The sequence below is a fragment of the Mustela nivalis genome (assembly GCF_964662115.1).
Source record: "Mustela nivalis genome assembly, chromosome: 18".
Lineage (NCBI taxonomy): Eukaryota > Metazoa > Chordata > Mammalia > Carnivora > Mustelidae > Mustela > Mustela nivalis.
The window spans coordinates 4,949,325-4,976,435 of NC_139037.1; the positions used below are offsets into that span (position 1 = coordinate 4,949,325).

At 47.4% G+C, this 27,111-nt stretch overlaps 1 protein-coding gene across 1 annotated transcript in view; it reads right to left on the reverse strand.

The window, feature by feature from the left end:
- CDH13 (cadherin 13) overlaps positions 1-27,111 on the reverse strand; it is a 986,611-nt gene that overhangs the window by 351,847 nt on the left and 607,653 nt on the right. The window contains exon 6 of the mRNA XM_082712008.1: positions 11,828-11,972. Within this exon, the coding sequence (XP_082568134.1) occupies positions 11,828-11,972 (145 nt within the window). The remainder of the gene's footprint in view (positions 1-11,827; positions 11,973-27,111) is intronic.

Below are 27,111 nucleotides of genomic sequence, written 5' to 3' on the forward strand. Positions count from 1 at the left end.
CAGAGAAACCCACATGGAAGTGAGCTAAATGGGACAGAAGTTCATTGCCGCTGTCTCAAGCGAAATAATTCCGGAGAGGGCTAGTATAACATTCCACAGGCAACGGAATCAGTCTCTGTCTTCCATCATGGTTTTCATCCTCGAAGACACCTTACAAAGCACAGGGGCTGCCTGAGAGCTAGCCCTCACCACCTCATTCTAGCCAAGACAAAAGGGCATTCTTCCCAGACCCTGCGGCTCCCAGCTGTCCCCGGGAGCATTGCAAAATGCCATGTTTCTAGCTCGCTCACTGGTCGGTACTTCCACACATGGCCACACAGAGCTGTAAGCGAGCCTGGGCCGTAGAGTTTTCCCAGGGACCCACGGCTGCTGGTACAATGAGGTCTACTCCTCTCAGAGGGCAGGATGGCTACTGAGGGAGAGGTGTCCGCTGTGCTGCACAAACTACTCCCTAACCTCTCTAGGCTTTGGTGTCCTCACTGGCAACATGAGATGCTCACACATTTGCTTCGTAGAATCACACGACAGGGGTCCATGGGAAAACGCATGGGAAGCCTTGACATGAGGTACCCCTCTCCCCCCAAGCCGTGCTCACTGTCACCTGCTGCTACATGCTATGGGACCTTCCTGAGAGGAGCAGGTTCTGGCCATCGCCCATCCTGGGACCCACCACAAAGAGGCACTAACCGAGGCCGACAATCGTCCGGCCTCCAGATCTGGACTTTGTAACCAAAACTTCATTTTCTCCTTCTAGGGCAGGTTTTCTTGACCTTGGCACTATGGCCATCTTGAGCCAAATAATTCTTCATTGTGGAGACTGTCCTGTGTGTTCTAAGATGTTCCGCAGTGTCCCTGGCCACTACCAAATACCCACTAGATGACAGGTGCAACCCCCCTCCCCCAGTGTGGCCACCGAAAAAGCATAGGGAGTGGGGGTGGGGGAGGGCAAATCATCTGCAGCCGGGCCACTCCATGGTGTCTGAACCCACATGATGTGTTTCTTTGACAGCAATAGCACAGGTCTGTTTTAAGTGCATGGGTCAACATTTCCAGTTAAAACTTGGCACACGGCACTTTCCTAAACTAGTGGAAATCTAAGCACCCGGTCTTGGGTGATGTGTCACAGACAAAAAGGACCGGGCTAACTCAATTTCCTATATGTAAGTTACGGTTCAAGCCCTCACCTCTAGCCCTGGCTTAGGACTTTGGTGTGAGCCAAGGAGCACAGAACCTTCTCAGCAGAAGGGAGGGGGTCAGGTGGCCGAAGCAAGAACCAAAGCAGAGGGATGGATGGCCAGAGCCTCAGTGAGCCTGGTTTTGATGGCCCTCCGTCATTCTGAAAAGAGACCTTTCTTAAAGGCGTAGAAGCCGATCACAGAAACACAAGCCTCCGCCCTATCTTCCCCACCAGGAAAGTCTCCAGATTAGCAGCGCCCCCCCCCCGCCCTTTTTAAAAGATTTTATTTATGTATTTGACAGAGAGAGAGATCACAAGCAGGCAGAGAGGCAGGCAGAGAAAGAGGGGGAAGCAGGCTCCCCACTGAGCAGAGAGCCTGATACGGGACTCGATCCCAGGACCCTGCGACCATGACCTGAGCCGAAGGCAGAGGTTTTAACCCACTGAGCCACCCAGGCGCCCCGTAGCAGCCCCTTCTAATCACAAACACAGTGGATAAAAACTGTGGCACCCCGAACACACACAGAAAACCAGAGTGGGAAGAAAACACTGAAAACCCCCCAAACCAAACTTTTGAGAAATCTTTGAAAAGAGCCAATCTTCTGAATAATAAAATAGCTTTGGGTACTATGCTTGGCCTGAAAAAAAAAATGCAGCCATAATTACAGCAAGAAAGCTGCAAGTCTATTAAAATTTTTTCTTTGATACTGGAAAACTCAATTCATGACCTATATTTTATAAAACATATACTTGAAAGGGATTTTATATGCCCTGTTCCCAGTGAGCTCAGAATACTGAATCTCTTCCATTTACTTATGAAGGGAGGTGGTTCTATACATAAATTACTCAGGACATCTTTTAGAATCCTGTACATATATTAAGGAGAAGGGGTTCAAAAGTATTTGTATAGATAGATGGAGACAGCACTCTGCACTCCGGCCCTCGCACGGATGGTATTCTTAGCACAACAGGGCTGCAGTAAAAGCTGCTTTATCAAGCTCTCTGCCGATTATAAATCTTTTCTAACTGACATTTGTAGACTGTCTTGATTGATGGTCTGTCATGCCTTATGAATCTTCTAGAAGAGTCCTCCTTGAGCCTCTCCCAAGCTACCGCTAGGGGGAGGATCCGGCTCTGTTTGAGAAGGCCACCGCCAGTCACGGGGGCTGCACTGAGTTCCCTGACCAGCGGAGCTACAGGAAGATGCCTTCCCCTCTCTCCTCTCCTACACACACACACACACACACACACACACACACACACACACGCCCTACAACGCGAGAACACACACACACATATATACACACCCATGCTCACATATGCGTACAAGAGAATGTTCTCCAGACTCAGGGCGGCAGATCTGAGTGGATCTTCACATTTTCCTGGTTGACGGGGGTTCAAGGACAGTGGGCGTGATGAATGGAAAGGAAATGAAAGGACGCAGGCGTTCGCCTGAATGTGAATCCGGCTGTCATCACCCGTTGGCTGTGTGACTTTGGGGAAGTCACCCGTTGGCTGTGTGACTTTGGGGAAGTCACCGAAGCTCCCTGAGCTTCTGTTTCCTCAGTCGCAGAGAATTGTAAAGATTTCATTGAGAGGCAGATATAAAACCTAGACTACTATCCAGTACTAGAAAAATTATACTGGTTACTAGCACTGTTTCCTTACCCGGGGCGGGTACCGCTGTCCCCCCTCGCTCCTAGTGAGATGCTCCCAGGGCCCTGCCTTTCCCCTGCACAGCAGGCTGAATTTCTCTTGTGCTTCCCTCCAGTCCGACTCTAGGAAGTCAGGGTGGCCTGTGTCTGTTTTATGCGACACCCTGACTCGATGTCATCCTTCCTGAGCAGCAACATGTTCTCGTACCGGAGAGGCACTCCAGAGGTATTGCCAAAGTAATGAATGAATGGCCAGTACAGACGACATTTATTTAAGAATCAAATAAAAAGGGAAGATTTGGGTGATTCATACATTCTACCATTTGGGCCTGTTTGTTCCTGCATGAAACACACCGAGTGGCTACCGTGTGTCTGGATTTCCACGAGATGCGGAAAATTGAGAATGAAGAGAAGATGATGTGGTCCCCCTGGTCTGCAGCTTAGGCCAAAGAAAGAAAACGGAAGGTAAAATCTAGTTCGTACTTGGGGAAAATTTATAAACCTATTAAGGTTTACAGCATTACCCTAATTCCCTATGGATGGCACCGGCTGTAGTAATCCAGGACCAGAAGGAGAGTCAACATTCGGTACTCTCTCATCCTTTACGGGTTCAGCACAAAATCTCCTATGGTATCTTCTCACCACCATCACTGTTCCCATCCCGTCCAGGCCACCGTGTCATCAAGTCTGGGTTACTGGAGTAGCCCTTTTGCCTGCCCCTTCCCCCACCCCAACATGGAAGAGCTCACATCCTCTTTGAACAGTAAGATCAGATTTTACCACTGTCCTCTTTAAACCACCCAAAGGGCTTCCTACTAAATTTAAAATATAATCAAAACTTATGGAGTTCTAATCCAGAGTTCTGCAAAACTCTTCTATAAAGAGCAAAGGAAAAAATATATATATTTTGAAAAGATTTAAAAATATTTTAAATATATATTTCGTTTTTTTAAAAAAATGTATCCGTATTTAGGTTATGTATATATTTGGCTCTGTGGGACATATAATCTGTGTTCCAACTATTCAGGTCTAACGGCAGCTCTTGAAAAGAGCCACAGCCAAGGCTTAAATGAATGGACATGGCTGTGTTTCAATAAAACTTTATTAATTTTCTTAAAAAAAAAAAAAAAAAGAAAACAGAAGGTGCAACAGCTTTGGCCCATTGCCCACAATTGGAGACTTCTGTTCTGATCCTACGTTTCCCTATCTCCTTGAATTCCTCTGCCACTCTTCGTGCCCAACTTCTTCCCCCAGGCTGGCCTCTTCTCTGTCCCTCTGTCTGTCCTGCCTGTCTCAGTCAGACCTTTGCACTTTCTGATCCCTCTGCCTAGAATGTACTGGCTCGATGCCTTTACAATCGTAGGCTTTTATTCTCAGTGGTCTCAGCCTGAACGTCTTAGAAAGAGCTTAGAGGGGTCTTTCTTGACCTCTTCTTCCTTATGTCACATCACCTTGCCTTATTTTATCCAAGTTAATTAAATTATCTTTTGCTTCATTGGTAATTATTGTTCTGTTTCCAGGAAAATGCAAATGTCTTAAGAGTTGAGTCCTGGGGGCACCTGGGTGGCTCAGTGGGTTAAAGCCTCTGCCTTTGGCTCAGGTCATGATCCCAGGGTCCTGAGATAGAGCCCCCACATCGGGCTCTCTGCTCAGCGGGGAGCCTGCTTCCCCTCGCTCTCTGCCTGCCTCTCTGCTGACTTGTGATCTCTGTCTGTCCAACAAATAAAAAAATTTAAAAAAAGAAAAAAAGAGTCGAGTCCCAAGTATTCTTGGCCAGTGCCCCATCGCTAGCACCTAGAACATTCTCAGATTCAGAGAAGCCGCCCAAGAAATATTTGTTGAATGGTTTAGCTGAACAAAATGGTCAGCAAGAATTGAGTTGAAGAGTTTCTCTGAAATTATAACTCTTTAATGCCCTTGTGGATGTGATACTGGGCTTTACTCGGCTGCTGCATGAAAAGTTCCAAGGCTACTCAGAGCAGATCTTTCCGTATGAGGGATGGATTCCAAGGCTTTGGTGTCCGCCATGCTCTGCGCCGTAACAACTCAAGGACTTTCTCATTTTTATTGTGCAGTTGCTCAACTGTCATCTGATTTCCATTTTGGCTAAGAACTCCCGTCAGATTTATTCTTTCAAAAGGTTATGGAATGATCACCAGGTTTCTGAAGCTACTGATACTTCTTTTCTCTCCCTCCATGTCAAACTATGATTTCATTTTAGTTAAGCTAATTTTTTATTTTATTGTTCACTATTTGATGTCATAAATCCTTCTTTTCCCCCAGTGTAGGGGGTTAGACAGATGACTCCCAGCTCAACTCTGAAGTCTATGCAACAAATTAGTGGGGCATGGCTGCCAAGTGCTTTTTTTTAGGAGGGAGTAACCTCCGTGACCGTGAGAGTTATGAATCTTCAGTTCCCCAGGTTATCCTCAGTGCCCAGAATGCAAAGATCTGCCATAAAGGAATAGGAGGTTGGAGGACTGGCAGTGGGGAGACAGACACACAAGGCTGACTAGAAACAAAGACTTCCCCTTGGAGAGAAGCAGGATTCAAGAAACAACGTGTCATCTGCCTCTTGAACTGGTCCCCAACCCGCATGGAACCCGAAATTCCTTCTATAGGAATGTAGCTAGAGAGAGGGCTAGGGATAAACATGAGAAGACTGGTTTTCAAAGTTGTCCACACGGAAGATGAGATACAGTCTTAGTGGCTGGGGATCTTTTTAACAGAAAAAGGGGTCCAGGCTTTCTCGCATGTCTCACAAAGTCTTAGAGTATTTCAAAGCCGCCAGTGGGCCTGTGTCAATCGGTCTAAAACGTGCAGTGGTGTCCATCAGAGAGGGACTGGGGTAGAAAGGAGGGAACATTAGAGGCTATGACAAGGTCATTGATTGGTTTGGTCTGGGGCCCTCGTAAGACACCACTTGGGGTACCGACAGGGTTACGAGCAACTTGGGAGAGATTCCGTTTCTTGAGTAGCTAGCAAGGTTCAGATAACTCAACACTTTTGATATACCTTACTTCTGGAATTTATCAGACGTCTCTGACTGGATTGTGTAACTCAAATTTTGTTTTATGGTCAGCTGCGCTGGAGGGATCTGTACCGTAAGTCCAGTGCAGCCTAACGCAACCTGGATGGCACCACAGCACAGCAATGACACCCGACTCTCAGCCCCTTCCCTCGGCTAAGACTCCGATGACAGCCCCAGCAGAGGAGCAGGACCCACCACTACAGTCCTCTTCTTGACCACAGAATCCAGGGAGGTTCCAGAGCAAGGCAGTTCACGACTGATAGAGTATGTGCAACAACCATGAAGGCATAGAGACTTTGGGTAAAATCCAGAAAAACAAATTAACAGAAAGTTCACCAGCATGTTCAAATGTGAAGGCAAAGGCTACGGTTTATCCTCAAGCATGAGCTTGGCCAAGATGCAGATACGATCCTTTGGTCAGAAGCACCACATCGACACACATGAAAATGTAATAAGCACATCCTCTTTCCGTCCATCTCACATGGATGGATTTGTCCTAGAGACCGTCACGCACATAGGAAGAGATGTGTTCTCTCCCGTAGAGCTGATTGTAAGTACGGAAAAGTGAAAAAACTTAAATCAATACGGAATGGCTAACTAGACGATGGCAGATCCAAACATGAGCTGTTTAAAACAATGATGTGGCTTGACATTTATTGATTTACAAAAAAGTCCATGCGGCCCTGCAGAGTAAAGACGGCGAGTTACAGCAAGGAACATACGGCTCCGTTTCTATCAAATTGTATAGCGTGTCCCTCAGCGTGGACATGCCCAGACAGAGCCCTGGAAGTCCTCCCACCAAGATGGCGTCTGTGGTTTTCTCTGGATGGTGAGAGTTGAGGGTGATCGGATTTTTTTTTTCCCTTAAATAAGGCGAAGAAAAGCAGAATTGCTTAATGTTTAGAAGAAATACATCTTCTTAAGAAAACAAGCAAAAAATCCCAATAGTCATGTGCCCAGTATTCCAGAACCCAGAGGACTGACTGGGATGTTTGAGAAAGAAGGAACGCGCCCCGTGGACGTCCAAAAGTAGCCGCGAGAGAGAACTGGACAGTTCGGCGGACAGAGAAGCCACACTGCTTGGCTCTGTAATCCGGGAGGGGATGAGCAGCCTGGAACAGGCCCCCAGCCGCACCCTCAGAGCTCAAAATAGCGCTGGTGCCATGTAGGTGCTCAGAAGTGGCCCCGGACGGAAACAACAGAGGGAGCAAGCCAGGAAGCCGGAGAGGGCAAGGGCGGCTGTGCCCTCAGATGTCAGAAGAGGGTTTAGCGGCTCATCTCTGCTCCTCTCCACCTGCTCCAGGTGACGTGTCATCCCTCTTAGGAGTCATAACACGCACCTCTGGGTCCTGACCCCTATTTAAAGAGAAAGTTCTGGGCTCCTGGGGGGCTCAGCCGGTTAAGCGTCTGACTCTTGGCTTCGGCTCAGGTCGTGATCTCAGGGTCGTGAGAGCGAGCCTGGCGTCAGGCTCTGTGCTCAGTGTGGATGTGGAGTCTGCTTATCCTTCTCCCCCTGCTTTTTCCCTGTGCTCTCTCGTTTTTATACATAAATACAATCTCTAAAAAAAATTAAAATAATGAGAAAAGTCAATGTAACATTGGTCCTTTTTGGTCATGCCTTTTAGGGACTAAGGTATTTCCACTCCGTCCGTCCAGGTGGTGGGTGCCTTCCTCCAAGCTGCCCCTGCTCACATTCGGGCTAGTCCAGCGCAAAGCATGGGGGGGCAGAGCCTGCGGATGCTCCCCCCCACCCCACAGCTCCTGCAGCCTGTCGGAAGGCTGCCCCCTGCTGGTAGCCTGCAATGGCCAAGGGTGCCTGGGGATTGAAGTTCCTCTGGGGATAGTTTGTGGCCAGTATCTAAGGGGTGCGTAGGGATGCATATTCCAGCTCCCCTGGGCTCGGCTAACTCTGATGTGTGCGTGTTCATGTTATTTCCTAGGGAACCCCCAACCCCCCCGCCAAGAGATCAAGCTCACAATTGCCTACCCTGGTACCTGGCTTCCCTTACCTGGAGCCCGCCTCGGCCTGCATCCCACGCCTCCCAGGTAAGACACATGCCCTCAGGCCTCATTCCAGGGGCTCGTGGTTGGCCCTTCTCCACGGTGCCCAGAAGACCACTGGTGGAAAGACACTGGGGGGCTGGTGCCAGTAGGCACTGTGGGTCCTGCCAAGTGTGTCCTCCAGGAACTCCAAGGGTCCCAGCCCTCTGTCCCCACTCATGAAGCCCCGGGCTGCCTTGGGCATTCAGAAAACCCCAGGCTCGCGCAGAGCTCTGGCTGCCCTTCCCCCACCAACCCAGAGCAGCCAGGGCCAGGACTAGGGTCCCATAAATCAATGCCTTGGGACTCCACGAAAGGAATAGCTCATCATTCGTGAAGTTCAAAGACCATTATTTTCTGTTGATCTTCCCTCATCCAGTTACTGATTCCCCAAAACAATCCCCTGGAGTTCAGTGCCGAGCAGCTGGAAACGGTCTCCTGTCTGCAGGCCAGATAAATACGGGTGGCCTTCCTCCATGATGGATTGGTGCTGATGGCACATCCAGGTCCACCGGAACATGAAAATGACGCTCGGTTGTTGGGAGATGAATGTCCCTGCGCACAAACTGCCTGTTTGCCTCAGCTCCCTGACATGGTACGTTGCAGGAATCATAAGAATTACAGGGGGCATTAAGGACGCACAAGCATCTCTTGAACCTTGGTTCATGCTGAGGGAAGCAGCGTCTCAATTAAGGTGTGCATACAGTCCTCCGGGGCGGGGACTATCATTCACCCACCCCATCTACAGACAAAGTGACTGAGGCTTCTAGAAGGTTCAATCGGCTGCCCAAGGTCTCACCTGGCTAAGGAGCTGAGTGGAGCATCAAACCAAGCCTGGGCCACAGTGCCAAGCTCAGGACCAGCTCCATAACTGGGGGGGTGGGCTCCACAAAGGAGCCACCAAAGGAAAATGCAGGGCTCCTTGTTCGATACTTAAGAATTTTAAGGTGGTGATGGCAGAGCCTGATGCCAAGCATAGGCCCCTGTGAAGCGGCGCAGGTCACACCCCACGAAGCTGGCACTGATGACTTGAACTCAGAAGAAAGCACTATGAGTGAGAACCAGGACCACGTGTGACCCTGTTCAACCCCAGAGACCGAGCAGCAGTTATAAGGAGGGACTCGAGGAGCTGGCTGACTGGTCAGAGGAGTGTTTTACTCGGTTTCTCTGACAGAGCGAGTACTTGCCCTCCAGCGGGGACTGCAAAGAGTCCACGGTCAAGAACAGGAGGGAAGGTGGCCGGCACCAACACGTCCACAGGAGACAGCCCAGGCCTCGAGCCAGAGATGCGGACCTGGATTTTAACTCAGCCACCAGCTGTGGGATTTTGGCTAAGCATCTGGATCTCTTTGAGGTTCATGCTTCTCCTGTGTATGCTAGGGGGAGCGTATCCACCGCTCCGGGGAGGGAACGGTGTGCTGGAGGCAAGGACTTTGGTCGCAGAGGTCTCAGCACGTAGTAAGCACACAACTCCGTACTGTCACGGTTTGATGGCTATCTTCACCAGGAGGTTTGCGCGACACTTGAATGGGCACATGATTTGCAGGTGGAGGATACAGAAATGAGCCTGGAACACTGGGCCCCATGTACTGTTTATGTGAGCGGCGAAGTCACAGAACACTTTCCAGGGTCAGCATTCCTATCTGTAAAATGGACCCGCTACGAAGATTCTACCAACCACAAAGGAGCCACCGATGATTGATACCAGAGACGCCATTATTTCTACAGCCGGTCAGGGTTCCTTGTTCTAACTTGTAGCAGTTTAGGTTGGGGAAGAGGGATGGGAAAGGGATCCCAGCCACTGCCCCAGATTCCCACCGCCCACCGCCCTCACCGAGGCTTTGGGGTCGTCCTGCCTGGGATCCCTTAGAAGGCACCGAGCGATCTAAGTGGCGTTTCCTCTAAAAGTTGCCCACAGCATTTCCGCACTCTTGACCCCAGATCGGACTGACTCTATCTCAGTTCCTGCTTTAAAGCCAAACCCAGAGGGGGCCGAAGAAGAAAACAATGATTCAGTCCAAATTCTGCCTGGCTGAAAGAAGCCACATAGGTATCGCATTTTTATATATTTTTATAGCATAATACTAATCATAAATAGAACTTGGAAGTGGTTTATGTTTTGCTGGAGATCCGGCCACCCTAACCGAATTACTTTGTGCTTTAAGAAATTCAGTGGACATAAAGGATTCCATTTTTCTTTGAAAATGTGACATGTATATAAAGCAATAAAATCTGAAATTCTTTCTGAAACTTTAAGGAAGGGCGCAGTGGGAGGAAAATTGGACATCGTCTAATCACATACACACATAATATACAAAGACACGCACACGCTCCCAGCCGCCTCCGACGTCAGCATCGTCATTTACATTTAGAACACTTTCCTGGCCTGGCTCGAGTTCCGGTTACGTGCAGACGGGACCCACCACAGATGGAAACTGGGAATCATTCTCCCGCTCCGCTCGAACTCCAGCCTCCTGAATAGCTTTCCCCATCAGTTCCCCTGACTCGCCGCACACGTCGGCTTAAGAACATACCCGTGAACCTCAAGTCCCAGTTCCAGGCTCTCTCTCCCCGGAAGCCCTCCTTCTATCCAAAGCAGTCTCCGGGGAGGTGAGGGACAGGTGCCACAGGAAAGGTCCGGCCGAAAGTGATCGGACCCACTTTTACCCGCTGCTCCCCATTTTCCAGGCTGCTTGCTACTCTTCTACCTGCTGGGTTCCCTGCCAAACGCTCCCCAGCACCCACAGGCAATCCCCACCCCTTTTTACAGAATGTCTTCACAGCCGGGAAGGAAGAGCTGGCCCCTGGCCCCTGGGGAGCTGAGGAAGTACAGGGGGACAGAGCTCCTTGAAGCGGGAGGGAGGTGTCGGCACCTTGCAAACAATGACTCATGGGGTGGTCTAGGCAGGTTACCATGACAACGCTTGCAGAGCCTCATAGATCTACATGTGATTGATATGTCCCATCCATTCAGCGAAGGGGGAAAGCAGAACCAGTCAAAGCAGGGCTCCGGGTTTCCATCTCCTGTCCGACCGGCTAAATGGCTCATTTGTTTGGGCACAATCTAGACCTGGCGACCGTGAGGCTCTCCCTAGGACGCTCCCTCACCCAGATGGATTTCAAAGCTTAAAATCAAAGTCCAGGCTCCTAATAGGGACTTTTGGACTTTGCTCTGTTTTTGGCCAAGCACCACACTCAGCCGTGACTTCAGCTGCCGGTCACAGAACGCTCTTACTGATATCTCTGGCGCCAAAAAAGGGAGCTCTAAATTCTACAACCTTCCCTGATGGAAAGGTGAAGTGTGGAAAAAAGATAAGAGGAGCTCTGTAGTAACATCACAGTAGGGCCTGTGTTTCCAGAGAGAAATAAAATGTCTTGCCTTTGGCCCTTGGACCGAGGACCAAAGTTTTCTCCACGTACCTGGTACATGGAGAAAGGGAACGGAATGAAAGGGAAAAAGCAAAGGGGAAAAATAAGTCCTCTCTGTTTTTCTTTTTTTTCTTCCCCAAATGGTTCTTATTAAAAGACAACGAGGAAAGGAAGAAGCGAGAAGCTTGGGGTGAGGACCTTAACTTTCTTCAGAGCCCCGTCATACCACAAAGCTCAACCCTGGGCCCTCACAAGGGTGAGCTCCGTATTTATACAATGTCCACCACCAGCCGCGCACTAGAGACTTCGATGCTGGCCATCCCTGAAAGGTGGCTTTCAGAGATGAGGCGAGAGCCTGCCTTCCACAGCCTCCAACACCCTCGTCCTGTTCTGAGTTGCAGATCTGCAGATCTGGCTTCTACCCAGGGAGGGAACAGGTCTGTGTTGAGGCATACCAAGAAGGTGGAGCGGCAGCAAAACAGTTTCTGGAACCCCCAAAGATCACAGGATGCCACTTCCCAAGCCATTATGCTAATGTAAGCCGATTTCACATACCTGTCGGGGATCCTTCCATGACATGGCCAATGTAGGGGCCTTCCCGAAAGATCGGTCTGTTGTCATTCTGGTCAATCACGATGACTTCCAGAGGAACTGGCCCCTCGAGGGTTTTGCCGTTGACATCGGTGGTCTCCACAAATAGCTGTGGGAGCAAAGAAGTTGGGGGAGAAAGAAGGCATTAATTCATTATGAAAATGGAAGTCAGGTCCTCTGGAGAAAGTAGGTTATATCAGCAATTTTATGAGCCCTTGGCAATATTCAAACTTTGGTCTCAGTGGATAGTCACTGGAACCAGAATATAAACTAAACATTACAGGATAAACGACAAATTTCAGTTCATGTTAGGTCCCCCTTGGGAAATTCACAATTAATTCATCAAATCTGCAAAGGAAGTCCAGAAAAGAAAAAGAGAGAAAACACTCGCAATCAGCCAGAGCGGAGAAAATGTGCTTACATTGTTTCTGTTTTTTTCTAACATCATTATGCTTAAAAGGAATGTTATGCTAATAAAAATAATTGACTAAGCAGTTATGAACAGAGTGCATTAAGAAATAACTGGAAGTGTTTATGGTGATGTTTAGGAGAAATTTGGGTCAGTAAGTATTTATAGAGAACCCTCCCGAGGCAAGGAAGACATTTGCGGGGTCCTGAGTGCGACCCTGGGATTACTGGCCACCAGGCCAGTGTAATCAAAGTGGGATTTCACAATCCTATGGGACACTTGAATACAGAGCTACCTTCAGATCTCAAGGATTAGAAAAATAATATAAAAACAAAACAAGACAAAACACCCCAGCTCTATTGTTTATCTTAGAAACAAGGGATTATGTCATGCCATTTCCCGTGAATCTCAGCGGCCTTATGCTCTCTTTTCTTGTGCCTGATTCCACCTTGGTCTAACTGGGCAGCAACAGTAGCATTTCTCAGATGTGAGTTCTGGTCCCTGTGTCGTCCCTGATACTGCCGCTCTTGGGGAACGGTCCCCGGCGGTTGGAATCCCAGCCCCACTTTTCAGGGGCTAAGTGGCCTTGAGCCCTCCACCTGGGTCAGATTTCTCACCTGTCAAATGAGGTTAATAAAAAACACCCACTATGAGGAATAATAATCAACATTATCCAGGGCTTACGAGGCGCTCCCTGTATAAACTCACTTGATCTTCGCTCGGTAACCCCAAGCATCATTTGCGAGAACAGAATGGACACAAATTAGAGGTTAAGTGGTAGAATCTGGATTTGACCTCATGAAGTCAGTTTCCAGAGTTTACATCTTTAGCCACTCTGAACCACCTTCTTAAAGCCCTCACTCTCCTGCTCTCCTATGCTTCGCCTACGGAAAACTAGATGCTCCCACGGTCACTACTGTTGCGATCAGTTCCATTGTCAAAACAAGCCCAGATTAGGAAAATGACAGAGAACCACTTTTAGTGGGAATCAGCACGATCGCACCCCACCCGATGGTGCCACGAACCGGTAGCATTCTTTTGGAAAGGAGCCTCAGAAAATCCCACAAAAGCTACGAAGGACTCGTACACTTTGTTCCCTTTGGATACCACTGCTGGGTCTACTGTGAGTCAGGTTGCAGGAGATCTATGAAACATTCACTGCTGTTTCGTTATTAGAAGAACCAATCACCACTGGCTTCCGCTACATGCCCAGGCACAGGGGACCGGTGGACGGAATGTTTGCTACAGCGTCGGAGAACACAGCCGTGGGATCAGACTGTCATCCCCCCGTGTTGATCCACTTGGACTATTACGCGTGAACGCACAAAATAGCACGTGACTCGCGCGTGCGGAACGGGTGCGTGTGCACAGAATTTGAAGGCAGTAAGCCAAAATGAGACGAGGTATGCTTGGCTAGAAGAGTATCTTTTCCCTTTTTTCTCTTAAACATGCCTTCATTCTTTCACCAGCAAACATGCGCCGAGGAGAGCTCGCGGAGAGTGAACTTCTGTCCTTTTTCTGCTGTTTTTTCCCCCAACGCTCTGAGAATTCTACCACACGAAGGAAAGCAAACAAAACCTTGGGGTCATTTTGTGGCATAATGACGGTGTGACCTTTTGTCCTTGCAAAACAGCGAAAAGACTTGACTTTAAGTCAACCCCAAAAAAACGGCGTCTAAAGAGAACCACCACCTTGGATCTGAAACCGAAGCTTCCCGCGGGTTTGCGGACTCGGGCCCACACGCAGGGCAGGGAGCGGGGGCAGGTAAACCGCCGCAGGGGAGGCGTGGCGGGGTTAACAGGCGAGGGAGCTGACTCACCGGCTTGTCCGAGGCCGCTGCACGAGGAGGAGGTCCCCCCGTCTGCCCTCCAGAATCTTACCAATTTAGAGAAGCCTTGGCAGGGCTCAGCCAAGTAGCCCATCCGTGTGCCCCGAGTGACACGCTGTGGTCTCAAGCCCGAGTCCTTAACAATGCCTCCCACTGTGGGACTGCTGGGCGGGGCTGATAGCCACGGACAGGGGAGGGGGAGGAGCCTCGCTGATTGCCTGAGTTTGCCTCCCCGGTCAAGTGGGGGTCACGACCTTGGTCATGACCTCTCCATGACCTCCTCCAACACTTCCACACTGTACAAGTCTTGGGCGGTATCAGAAGCCACCAGTAGGGTACAGGAAGAGAGTCCCTAGGATTCCCGAATGTGCGAACTGCTGGAAGGGACAGGGGCAGACTCCAGGTCCATCTCAACGTAATGGGAAGACAAACAGAAACTGAGGAGATATAATTGATTAGGATGAATGCAAAACATTGAGCTGGATGTCATGAAACCAACTAGGTAAATAAACAACTTTTAGCAGTTCGTTACAATACTACCCTGATTTTGACTCCCAGATGTTTTCGTGGAAAGCAACATCATCAGAAGCAAAGAACTTAAAAAACAGCAGAGTGTTGGTGGGGCACCTGACTGGCTCAATGGGCAGAGCATGTGACCTTTGATCTTGGGACGTTAGGTTTGAGCCCCAAGTTGGGTGTAGAGATTACTTAAAAATAAGATATTTTTAAGAAAGCAAAGTGCGCCTAAGGGGTACTTACTAATTTTAAAGTCAGTTTAACAAAACATTTATTGAGATATTACTACATGTCAGTCCCTACCATGAGTGTTACGTACCCAGCAGTCAAAAAGACATTCTAGCATGAAGAGACATATATTGAGCTATGTAAAATGTATAAATAAAATAACTTCAGTTAGAGATCAGGGATATGCAGGGATAGAAGAGGCTCACATATGACAGCTACATTGTCCAGTATGGAAGTCACGAGTCACATGTGGCTATTTCTTCTTTTTTAAAAGATTTTATTTATTTATTTGACAGAGAGAGAGAGATCATAAGTAGTCAGAGAGGCAGACAGAGAGAGAGGAGGAAGCAGGCTCCCCGCTGAGCAGAGAGCCCAATATGGGGCTCGATCCCAGGACCCTGAGATCATGACCTGAGCCAAAGGCAGAGGCTTAACCCATGAGCCACCCAGGCGCCCCCACATGTGGCTATTTCAATTCATACTGATAAATAAAATAAAATATCCAGTTCTTGGATTGTGCTAGCCACATCCAAGAGCTCATTAGCCACACGTAGCTACCGCACCGCACGGTTCCCGACGTGCTCTGACTTCTCAGGCATTCAGACCCAGACCAGAATCTACACCAGGGACTCTCCAGGGACTCCCTTCTTTGAACGTGGAGTGAAGTCACAACCAGCCTTCCTGGGTCTCCAGGCTACAGATGGCAGATCATGGGACTTCTCAGCCTCCATAATGTGTGCGTCAACTGCTTATACTAAAGCCCAGAGTGCGTGTGTGTGTGTGTGTTTATTTCTCGGGAGAACACTGACCAGTACAGGGGTTTCCAGGGTATCTTTTTAAATTTCTAATTAATTTATGTCACCCCATAATGGACATCTCTCAATGGTGTCTTATCCCTTTTAGGGCAAACAGCAAATTCCTTTATTTGGACAAGTCTTTTTATAATCTGGCTTCAGCCCACTTCTCAAAACTCATTTCATGTCATACGAGATCCCCTTTGTTCCTTCTGATCCAAGTACACCAATCTTTTCTCGGCTCACCCCGTTCTTTCCCAGCACATATAATCCTCCTAGCTAGCATGGACTTCCTACCAGCTGTCCTGGTGAGCCCCTGCTTGGTCTTCAGATCTCAGCTGCAATATGACTGGCCAAGAAGATCTTCCCCCTACTCCAGACTAATGAGGGTGTCCCTGATTGACACTCCCGTGGTACTGGTGCCCTTCCTTTATAACATTTTCCATAATAGAGCTTATTTACTTGTAGGATAATTCAATTAGTGTCTGCCTCTCTGACAGGTCCCATGAAGGCACAGGTGTTGTGAATATTCTTGACCGATATTAAATCCTCAAGGCTGAGACCCAGTGCCTGCACCTAACAGCCACCTGCTTGATACGGAGTGCATAAAGCTGTTTTCACACTGACTGTATGCAGTGGCGGTGCCTCTTTAAGAGACTGGTGTCCAAAGCTTGGCCTCAGCTTTGGCCATCTGTCCTTTCTTTCCATCCCTGGCACATAAGGGCTGACAGTCCGCCCCGACTCAACAGACTCTAAGTCAGTTGACTCTTTGTGTTGTCTTAATTTGTGAGTAAGAACCACAGTGGGTAAATGATACCTAAGTACATTAAATTAATTACTTGCCTTTTAAAGAAGGGAACCTACATTTATTTGGTGTCTAATACATGTCTAGGCTTTTTATGCATTGTCTCATTTGGCTCAAAACAACCTGAAGGGGGAAAAAAAAACAACACTCAGTGCAGCAAAACCCAGAGAAATTGAAGTACTGGTCTAGGAGCAAAAGCTAGTTTGTGATCCGGCTGGATCCAAACTTAGTTCTGACTCTAAAATTCATGCTTTCTTCCACTGTGTCCTCGTTTGCTAGATGCGTTTTCATGGACTTCCATGCACTTCTATTTCACTCTCTTTAATGGATTATTTACTTAATAGTAAATAGCTTTACATTGATTACTATGTTTCATTGTTGCCTCATCCAAGGCAAAATTATCTATGAGTTTAGGCATATGATGAGCTTATTATAAATTTTTCCTAATAAACATGAAAATACATATTGAAATACTATCTATCTATCTATCTCACCCTGCCACTAATAAATGTAGCTCTGAAATGACCATGGCGAATAGAATGGGGAAGGGGACATCACAGACAAATCACCCCTAATCTGTTTAAAGCAAAAATACTTTATCCAAGAGTGGAGACATGAAGGTACCCCATGAACTTGAGCTAAGTTTCCCATCTCAAGGGCATGGTATGTGGGCACCAGGTTTCCACAGAAATAAAGAAGCCCACAGAGATTTTTCTGTAAGGATGCTATCGCGAGTTTATTTATAATAGATGATCTCTCAAGCTTGAGAATGTTGGAAGATTTTTTTAAAACCAAATTTTCCATGATGGGTACCATGTTTGTTGTCACAGGAAAGAAAAAGATAAAATGAATCCTGACTTGGTTGGTTAATGTGAAACTTAAATTGTCCTTACATTCTGCATCTGAATTCTTACATATTTAATTGGTACAGTATCATGTTCATTTGTTACAGGCTCCTCTGATAGAGACTTATGTACTCTGCAGGGGAGAGTATACTACAGTCCAATTAGATCATAAACAACTCGAAGGCAGGAACGCTGTTTTCTAGGTATTCCTTCTATACATAAATAGGTGCCTTGAATAAAGAAAGCACGGATAGATTTGTTTTTGTTTCGTTTTGTTTTGTTTACAGAGGGAGATGAGGGAGGGGCAGAGGGAGAAGGAGAGAGAGAGAATCTTAAGCAAACTCCAAGCCTAGTGCGGAGTCCAGTGTGGAGACTGACAGAGGGCTCGAGCTCACCATCTGAGATCATGACCTGAGCTGAATTCAAGAACTGGATACTTACCTGACTGAGCCACCCAGGTGCCCCAGAGATAAGTTTTTAAAAAAAATTTTTTTAATATTAAAAAATTTTTTTTCAAAGATTTTATTTATTTGACAGAGAGAGAGAGAGAGATCACAAGTAGGCAGAGAGGCAGGCAGAGAGAGAGGGGGAAGCAGGCTCCCCAATGAGCAGAGAACCCGATGCGGGACTAGATCCCAGGACCCTGAGACCATGACTTGAGCCGAAGGCAGAGGCTTAACCCATTAAGCCACTCAGGCATCCCACAGATAAGTATTTTTATTGAGTTTCTATTTGCAAGTCTCATGCTCTCCCCACCAATCAACATCTCACAAAGATCGAACCAGACTTTTCCATCAAAGACATCCTCATTGATCACTGAAATTACACCTGACATTGAATCAGAAAGCCTCCTTTCAAACTTTGGCCCTGCTACCAGAGAGTGACTATAGCTGGCAGAATAATGGTCTTCCTAAAAGTCTTCATGTCCTACTCCTTGGAACTCATGCATATATTAGCTTATATGGCAAAGAATTAAGTTTGCCAATCAGCGGACCTTCAAATGGTGACATCAACCTGGATTATTTGGGTGGGCCCAATGTGATCACCAGGGTCCTTAAGAGTATGGGACAGGAGAAGGTCTGAGTAAGGAAAAGTGAGAAGGGGTTTGAGCAGCAATCACTGGCTTTGAAGACCACCTAGACACAAGAAAAGACAAGTGTCTGCTGCACAGACTTCAGAGGTGAAGGCAGGCCTACTGGCATGTTGCTTTTAGCCCTGCAAGGTCCACATTGGACTCTGACCTGTAGAAGTACAGGGTAACACATCTATGTTGTTTTGAGTCCGACATTCATGGTAACTTGTTGTAGCAACAAGAGGAAATTGATACTGTGTTCACATAGTTTATCATTTAAACTGGAACACTTTCTAGAATGAGAGCAGATGCTATTAACGAGTACACCCAAACAGTTGCAAGCCAAGCCTGTCCTCTATGCAAATAGGGTTACACGGTAATCTACGTTATTAAGAGACTTCAACTTCTCATGTCAGTCTGCACATGTAGCGAATGGTGTTTAGAATGTCCTTCTTATTTTTTTTTTTTTGTTTATTTGTTTTGCTTTGAATAAAAAGATAAGTGAGTACGTGCTTCCCGGTGTGGGCACTTAGCCAAGTCCAGGGTTCGATGACCTTGGCATTCGTTAGATCCCAACAGACCTTTTTCAAGACTTTTGCCAACGCGGATGCAGTACCCTCAATTCCATTCTGACTTGTCCGTCGTTAGCCTCCTTCAAATTGCTTTTCTATCATGGTAATCCAGATTTCTCTTTGACACCAATTACTTGCATTTCAAGTTATTTTTCTCAGCTTTATTCATTTATCGAAGTTGAATCTCATTATGGACCAACTCCGGGAGAGTTCCCAGGGAAGAGATATTTTTAGCTTGTGTAGCAGACCCCCGCCTTTCCCTCTACAGCCCTGGTGCCGACTCCCCCTCGATGGCTGGATGCAGTCTTTACAGCTCCCTCGAAAAATGATCAAAGGGGCGATACAAGTCTCTTCCTTGTTAGATTATTAATTAAAGATTGTGATATATTGTTATCAAATGTTCTCTGAAAAGCTTGTTCTGTTTAGACTATAGTATTCCTTTTGTCAATCAGAAATTTTACTTTTAAAGTATGTTTTCCACCAAGCATAATGAAAACACTTTTTTCTTATGTATGCGTGCCCACAACCATGCTGGACTTGGAGGGCATTTTTCTATTTAACTTTTGAAGTAATTTTAATTATGTGGAAGAAATCTATGCAGATATTCAGAATAATTTTATTTAAGCAGCTTGGGTAAAGTCCCAGTGAATATCCTCTACCCCAAGAGGGGCACAGGCTGAAAATTTTAATTGGTTCAAGCAGAATTTATATAAATCATGGATATTGGAATTATGCCTGGTCTATTAAGGATATGTACAAGGGTTAAGGGGATTTTTGTACAAAGATGAGAAATATAATACTTTTAAAAACAAAGCTGTGGGAGTAAATTACTGGAGATTTTATTTTTACTTGCTCTTTTCCCTCTCCAAGAGCAAAATTCAGAGGAAGGGAATGGAATGCAATACTTTTTTTTTTTATGTTTATAAAGCTAAAGTCATTTTCTTAAATAAGTATGAAAACGTGTTTTATAAAACATGATAGTCTCAAAAAATTAAGGTTGATAAATAAACATTTAAAGTATAGCCTAATAAATGTCAGGTGGATTATAGCATTAGCAAAAAAAAAAAAAAAGTCATTGAGTATTTGTGTAATAGAGTGGGGAAAGCCTTTCTAAATCAGGATGAAAGGCATAAATTATGTGAATTATTGAGAGATTAAGATATTCAAGTGCAAGTTTTTCATATGACTAAATATCATAAGTAAAATAAATAGAAAACTTAGAAAAATGTTTGCATCATACCAAACAGAGTTTTACTACTCTGAATATATAAAGAGCTAGTTAAAAATCAACAAGGAAAAAAAACAACAACAATTAGCAAAACAAGAAAACAAAAGAGCAACAACCATATTATAAGATTAAGTGAGGTAACTTGGTGCTTACAACATTGCTGAAATAATTAGGAAAACCTAATAATCAGTGTTTGGCAAACTGGTAAGGAAACAAATTCTCGTACCTGATTAACAACATTAAAACATCTTTCTGAAATGCAGATTGTCAATATGCATCACACGTCTTGGAAACATGTGATTTTGCTTGTAGAAATTTAGCCAGGGGGCTATCTCTGTGTCCCTGCTCACTCCTGGGGGGGTGAGGGTGGGGCTGGTGGGGGGGGGGAGGAGGTGGGGTGGGGTGGGGTGTTGTTCAGGAACATGTATACTCATTGTAATACTGCTTAATAAAAACTGGAAACATTGCAAACAACATGATGTTCTAACAGGATCTTGATGCAATAAATTATGTTGTCTACCCGAAGTAGAAGGCAACCTTGAATCAACACTTCGGGAAATGAAAAAATAGATTATGGTATGGTGCTCATGGTATACAGTAAATATTTGATTGCAAATGAGTATGTACTGTATAATGTACTTCTTGAAAAATAGACATTGCATGATTCAGATCGTACTGAAATATTAACAGTGATTTTTTTGCAGGTGATTTTTTTTTTTTTTTTTACTTTGCTTCTCTACACCTTTCTAGACTTTCTATAATGGGCCTGTGTTAATTTCAGAGTTAAAAAGCACCTGTGAAGTTTATGTTAAAATTGACCACAGATTGGCTACAGCTTATCACAAACTAGGCTAGGGGACCGCGTTCAACTTCAGGACATCTGGCACCTCTCGGCGTTGATGATTAATGAGAAGCACGTGGACGTTAAGTATGGTCGTGATGGTCAGGATCTCAGTGGGACACAGAGTGGCTGGCTGTCCTGAGTCTGGCTTCTCCCCTGCTCCCTGTCTCTGAGCTTGGGATAAAAAAAAGTCTTAGCGCACCTGACCGAGCTCTGTGATGGAGACCCTGGGCTCGCTCACTGTGTCTGTCTTCTGAGCCGTTACTGTTGTCACTGTCTGCTCTTTCTCTGAAACTTTACTTTTAATCTTGCGGACCGATTCTCAGAACCAGGAAAGAGCCGAGGCCCCAAGCCTGGACCGGATTTACGGTCCTCATCTTTAAAATGGGAGAGAGGGACCGATCTCACAGGGTGGACGCGAGGTAAAATACACGAGGTTTTAAAGCACTTAGCAAAACACCTGGCACGTACCAAGAGCTAAGAAATAGAAGCGGCCAGTTATCCTTAAAGTATTTTGTTACTTTGTGAAGCAAAAACAAACAAACAAACAAAAACCTTTAATGTTAAGTTCCTGATTAGGGTTCACCGTCTCGGGCAGGTAAGGAGAGTATTTGATAGATGCCAAAAGCTGCTTGTAGGCAGCTGAGGCTCATTTAGACTCAAGAAGACACCTCAGCCTCCTGGCGCCCAGTCCTCTGTCCGTAGCTCTGTGGGAGGAGGGGCTTTGGCCAAGGTCATGGGCCCCACCCATGCCTCGCTCCCCCCACGCTCCCAGAAGCAATGTGATCCTCCAGGCCCACACTGTGGGGACGCAGCTCTGGGATGACCTCATCATTTTCCTGGCTCTCCCCACCCCGTCTCATCGGTCCTGCTCTCGGGGCTCTGGGCCTCCATGCCCCTTGGTCTATGTGACACGTGGGTCAGCGTCACTTCTTGGGGCCATTTCTCCTTCGGAACGATGCGCGGAACTCCACGCCCCTGCATCTAGGCCTTTACCAGCCTCCCCTTCCACACAGGGGCCCCCCCTCACCTTCACGGCAGTGAGGGCCGGGCTTTCTTTTTTAAATTGCATTTTTAAAATTTTTTTTTTTAAAGATTTTATTTATTTATTTGACAGAGAGAAATCACAAGTAGATGGAGAGGCAGGCAGAGAGAGAGAGAGGGAAGCAGGCTCTCTGCTGAGCAGAGAGCCCGATGTGGGACTCGATCCCAGGACCCTGAGATCATGACCTGAGCCGAAGGCAGTGGCTTAACCCACTGAGCCACCCAGGCGCCCGCATTTTTTAAATTTTAAAATAATTTTTATTCACCTGAAGGTGTAAGAAATAACGCAGAGAGAGGTACCCTCCCTGCTTCACCCAGTTCCCCTGACGGTAACATCCGACCCACGATAGCACAGTGTCGCCGGCCCAGCGTCGGCATCGACCCAGTCCTGGATGGGAGCCCCCCTCCGTTCTGTCCGTACCTGGGTGTGTGCGTGGGCACACGTGTCTGTGTACTTCGTTCTACGCTCACATGCATCCCCACCAACAAGACACAGAACGGGTCCGTTTCTAAGGTGTCGCTCGTGTGGAGCAACAATGTGTGGACACTTTCAATGTGCATTTCACTTCCGGGAATACATACAAAGGAATCGAGAGCCGAGTCTGGAAGAAGACGTCGCTCGCCCACGTTCCCTGCGGCATGAGTCACGACAGCCGAGAGGTACAAGCCACCCAAGTGCCCATCGGGGGGTGAACGGGTAAGTAGAGTGTGCCCCATATATACACACGATGGAGTGTCGTCTAGCCTTCCAGGGAAAGGGAATTCCGCCACATGCCACCCATGCCATGGCCTGGACCATGAAGACGTTCTGTCCAGTGAAAGAAGCCAGTCACGAAATGACAGACACTGTATGAGTCCTCTGAGATCAAGTATCGTCAAGTTCATAGACACAGGACAGTGGTGGCTCCCGGGGGTGGGGGGCGTTGGGGAAGGGAGTTGCTATTTAATCGGTGTAGAGGTTCAGCTGTGCAAGGAGAAACAGTTCTGGAGATCCGTTTCCCAACAAGGTGAATGTCATTAACATTACTGAGCTGTACCCTTAGACATGGTTAAGGTGTTTTCGTGATGTGCTTTTTTTTAATCACAGTAAAAAAATTTTAATTTTCCCTGGGAATCACCTGGAAACCAGAGTAATGCAGAGTCCCGAGGCCAGACCCCAGGGACTTTGTGGGGGCTGAGCCACCAGATCTCTGCATTAGGTCACCCCAAGTCAGTCTGATGCAAAAGTCCTCATGACTGCGCTTTGGGAAACCCCTTCTGAGCAGCCTGAACCTCATTTCATCACCAAACAAGGCACTAAGACCCAACAGAGGCTCTCTCAGCTTTGGGCAGGTGGACCCGCAGGGCATGGGTTTGCCAAACTTGCTTGCTATGCTGAAGTCGAGGATGGCCAGGAGCAAGGCAGGTGAGCAGGACTGGCTGGCTTCCGTCAGTGCAAGGACGTGGTGGAGGCATCCCCTGCAGCTTCTACATTGTCCCCTTGAGCGTTCAGTGTCTTGGCAAGACAGGAATCAAAATTAGCTCCTGGGGGAGGGGTGGTAGAGCTGAGGGGAAGAAGCCTGAGGTCCACGAGTTGACGCCCGTCCTCTTGGCCCCATGTGGTCCGTCAGCTGGTCCTGCCAGCTAGACCTTATCCCGCCCCCTGTCACGGGTTATTGGTCACATGGGCCTAAGCCCCCTCCATTGGTGGTCCTGAGAGCATCTCCGAATTTCACTCTCTGCTCCTACGCGAACACACACCCCCTGTTCACCTCATGGCTCCCCAGTCACCTTTCAAAAGGCAAATGGGGCTTTTCTCTCTTCTGCTCCCCAATCACCCCAACCTCCTCGTACCTTAAGTCCTCACTGTGGCCCGCACAGTCCTGACCTGGACCTTGCAGTGTCATCGGCCACCTCCTCCATCCTAATCGTGGAATCCTCCCTGCGCGGACGCACGCTCCTCGGTGCTCCTACGCCCGCTACGTTAACTTCCGTTCCAGGGTCTCTGAAGATGCGGGTCCCTCACCTACAACATGCTCTGCAAGGGGTTTTCATGGCCCGTTCCTCATCTCATTTTGTCTTTCCTCAAAACAGAGGCCTTCCTGGACTCCTCGATCAAACCCAGTCACCCCTCAATCCGTGCCCACCCCTCTCCCATTGTTTCCACGGCCCTTTGTTGTCACGGGCCTATAATGCAGCTCCTCTAGAACATCGGCCATAAGGACCCTCATGGAGGGCACAGAAAACGGGAGGCGTGCAGAATGCCTGCTCGTGAGGGCAGGGAGGTTTGCCCACCAGGTTCCCCCAGTGCAGGAAAACACCACCTTTCACAGAGCAGGTTTTCAATCAATGGGACCCATGAACAATGGATGAGTTAAGGGCTTTGAGTTTATAGGGAAATCTCTCTCTTTTTTTCCTAGAGAACAGATCAATAGACAAGAAAGCGGTGGCACCTGTCATTTGAGAATTGCCCAAGGGTGAGCCCAGCTAAGAAGCGATGCATTAAGGATTCAACAAGAACATTTTCTGCCTGTTTCAGAGGAGGAATCCAAGTTCAGTGAAGTTGTTATAAATATCTAAAGTGTGCAAACATATTTTACATGGGATTATTCGTTGTTTGGCAATGACTGATAGGAAAGGATTCTGTTCTGACACACATATTACTAATCAGCATATTCAAACGAAAGAAAATAAAGCAAGTGGAACTTAATACAAATTCTAGCTCACCAAAGGGGTCCCATCTGTCCCTGCCTTTATAAATGAGGCAATGCAAGCCACAAGAATTGGCTCATATTTCTCACCAAAATCCCTCTTTACTGTTTTTATAATCCTAGGTCAGCATCTCTTCCCTGATTTTTTACTTAGACACAAAAATGCCCCAAACAGCCAGACATGACTCTGTCACCATCAGATGCAAACAGTTTAGAAGATTCTGGATTTCCATCCAGATCACTCCATCTTTTCTCCTCTGACAAGATGCCCCCAGCTTGGTGTTCAGGTCCTGTGCTTTGAAATACAGACAGTCCACATTACAACCGGCTTGCATTTGGCTTAATGCCGGACCATCCAGACCCCCTGGTACTGTGCCACCAACTTCCTCAAGTATCCTGGCCAGCTCAGGATGAAAATGCCAATGTCACTCGTTACTTTGAGCGTGACGTCCCCTTCTGCATGTTTCTGGGCCAACGGGAGGGAAATGGGAGTGCGGACGTCGCCACCAGCCAGCCGGTGCAGCACATGGCGCAGGAAGCACGCTAGCACCATGTAAAGGGCGCATGCGAATGAACTATAATTCGTCTGACGTTGTCCTTCTCTGATGAGTTTCGTTAGGACGGACCGCATGAAGCTACAAATTTGGTAAGGTCAAATATCACCAAATATTCATAATTCCAGCTCAAACCTAGCCTGCTGTCTGTTTCTGCAGATGAAGTGTCGGAGGACGGCCACGCTCATTCATTTCCCGGCGGTCTGAGGTCGCTTTCTCACTAGCGCTGCAAGGTTGGGTAGATGCAAAACGGTCTGCCTGGCTCACAAGGCTGAAAGGATTGATCTTCTGGCCCCTTAAAGGAAAGGTTTTTTGAGGCCTCTTTTAGAACATTCAGTGCAAAAGGAAGGATCCAGAAAGTACCCAGGGAGAGATGAACGTTATGATGCAGATTACAGACCCATCTTGACACCGTGAAGTCTTATTAGCAAAGCTCTCTCTCATGCTTATTCATTCATTTAACAAGTACATTTTATGCCCCATCATACTTCGACTTCTGCACAAGATCGACTTACAATAGTTATGAAATAGGTCTGAGGATTTTTAAAGCCCATCCATAGCCACCATTTAGTGGGATTAAACACGCATCCTATAAATAATGAATATGCAAGGAAGGACATAATAAGAAGATTCCATTTGGACTGTGCGTGGGGCCGGTCCAGAGAGGGCCTCTCTGATGGAAGTTGACAGGGGGAGAAGGCGGAAAGAGACTGTTGAAGAATGGCACAAAAGCCAGAGGGAGTGAGAGAATGAGAGACAGGGAGGGGGACAGGGTGACGGGGGTCAGGGTTGAAGAGGTGGTCGGGTCAGGTCAGGTAGGCTGTAGACAAGGGGGAGCCTTTTGGCTTCTTTTTAAGGGCAAATGAATTACCACTGGAAACTTCTCATGGAGCCACATTGGGAAACAGTTTGGAAGTTCCTCAGAGACTTAAGGGTAGAGTTACCAACAATGACCCAGACACAGAAGTCCGCCTAGTATACGCCGCCGTGTGTATGAAACGTTCAACATGAGCAAATCCACAGAGACAGAAAATAGACTGGCGCTTGCCTAGCGTGGAGGAGGACAATGATGGTGACAGCTGAGCTGGGGGCAAGGTTTCTTTGGAGGAGATGAAAATGTCCTAAAACTGTGGTGATGGTTGTACAAGTCTGTGAAGACACTAAACACCATCAAATTATAGTTCGATTCGAACTATCGAATTCACGTTGAGTGAATCGTGCGGCTTCTGACTTTGTTAATCACAATGTGTTAAGTGAGCACAGCGTGCTGGGTGGTGAGCCTCGGTTCAACACAGGCCACAAGAGAAACCAGGAGAGAAGCTTGTTACCTATCAGTCTTGGAGCAGGCACATGGGACACCCCGAGGGGCTGCATGGCGAGGTCGAGGCAGAGTGCATGCGGAGAGGGCGGTGGGACCTGGGGCAAACGCCTCTATTGGGTCTGTGAGTGTAGTGCTCTGGGGTTCCTGGACTAATGCCAGGTTGGTCACTTCAAACCAGAAGAACAAAGTTTCAGAAGCTCAACAGGGGTCTTACATAAGAGGTGTGCTGGGGGAGGTTCTGGGAGGCAGGGGGACTACTGATCACCAGGACTTTTGGGAAGTCACAGCAGGAAGTGACATTTGTATGGGACCCTGCAGGTACCACCCGGGCTGGTGGCCGGTGTCTGCTGAAGGCCCCCGCAGGACATTGGGTCAAATGAAATTAGTGTCAAGGCAGCAACACCAGGGAGAGATGTAGGTAAACTCTCAGCATATGGTGTGTGATGTAGAGCTCAATAATGTAACCCAAGATGACATTTCTAATGGGTTAGGGGGCAGGGG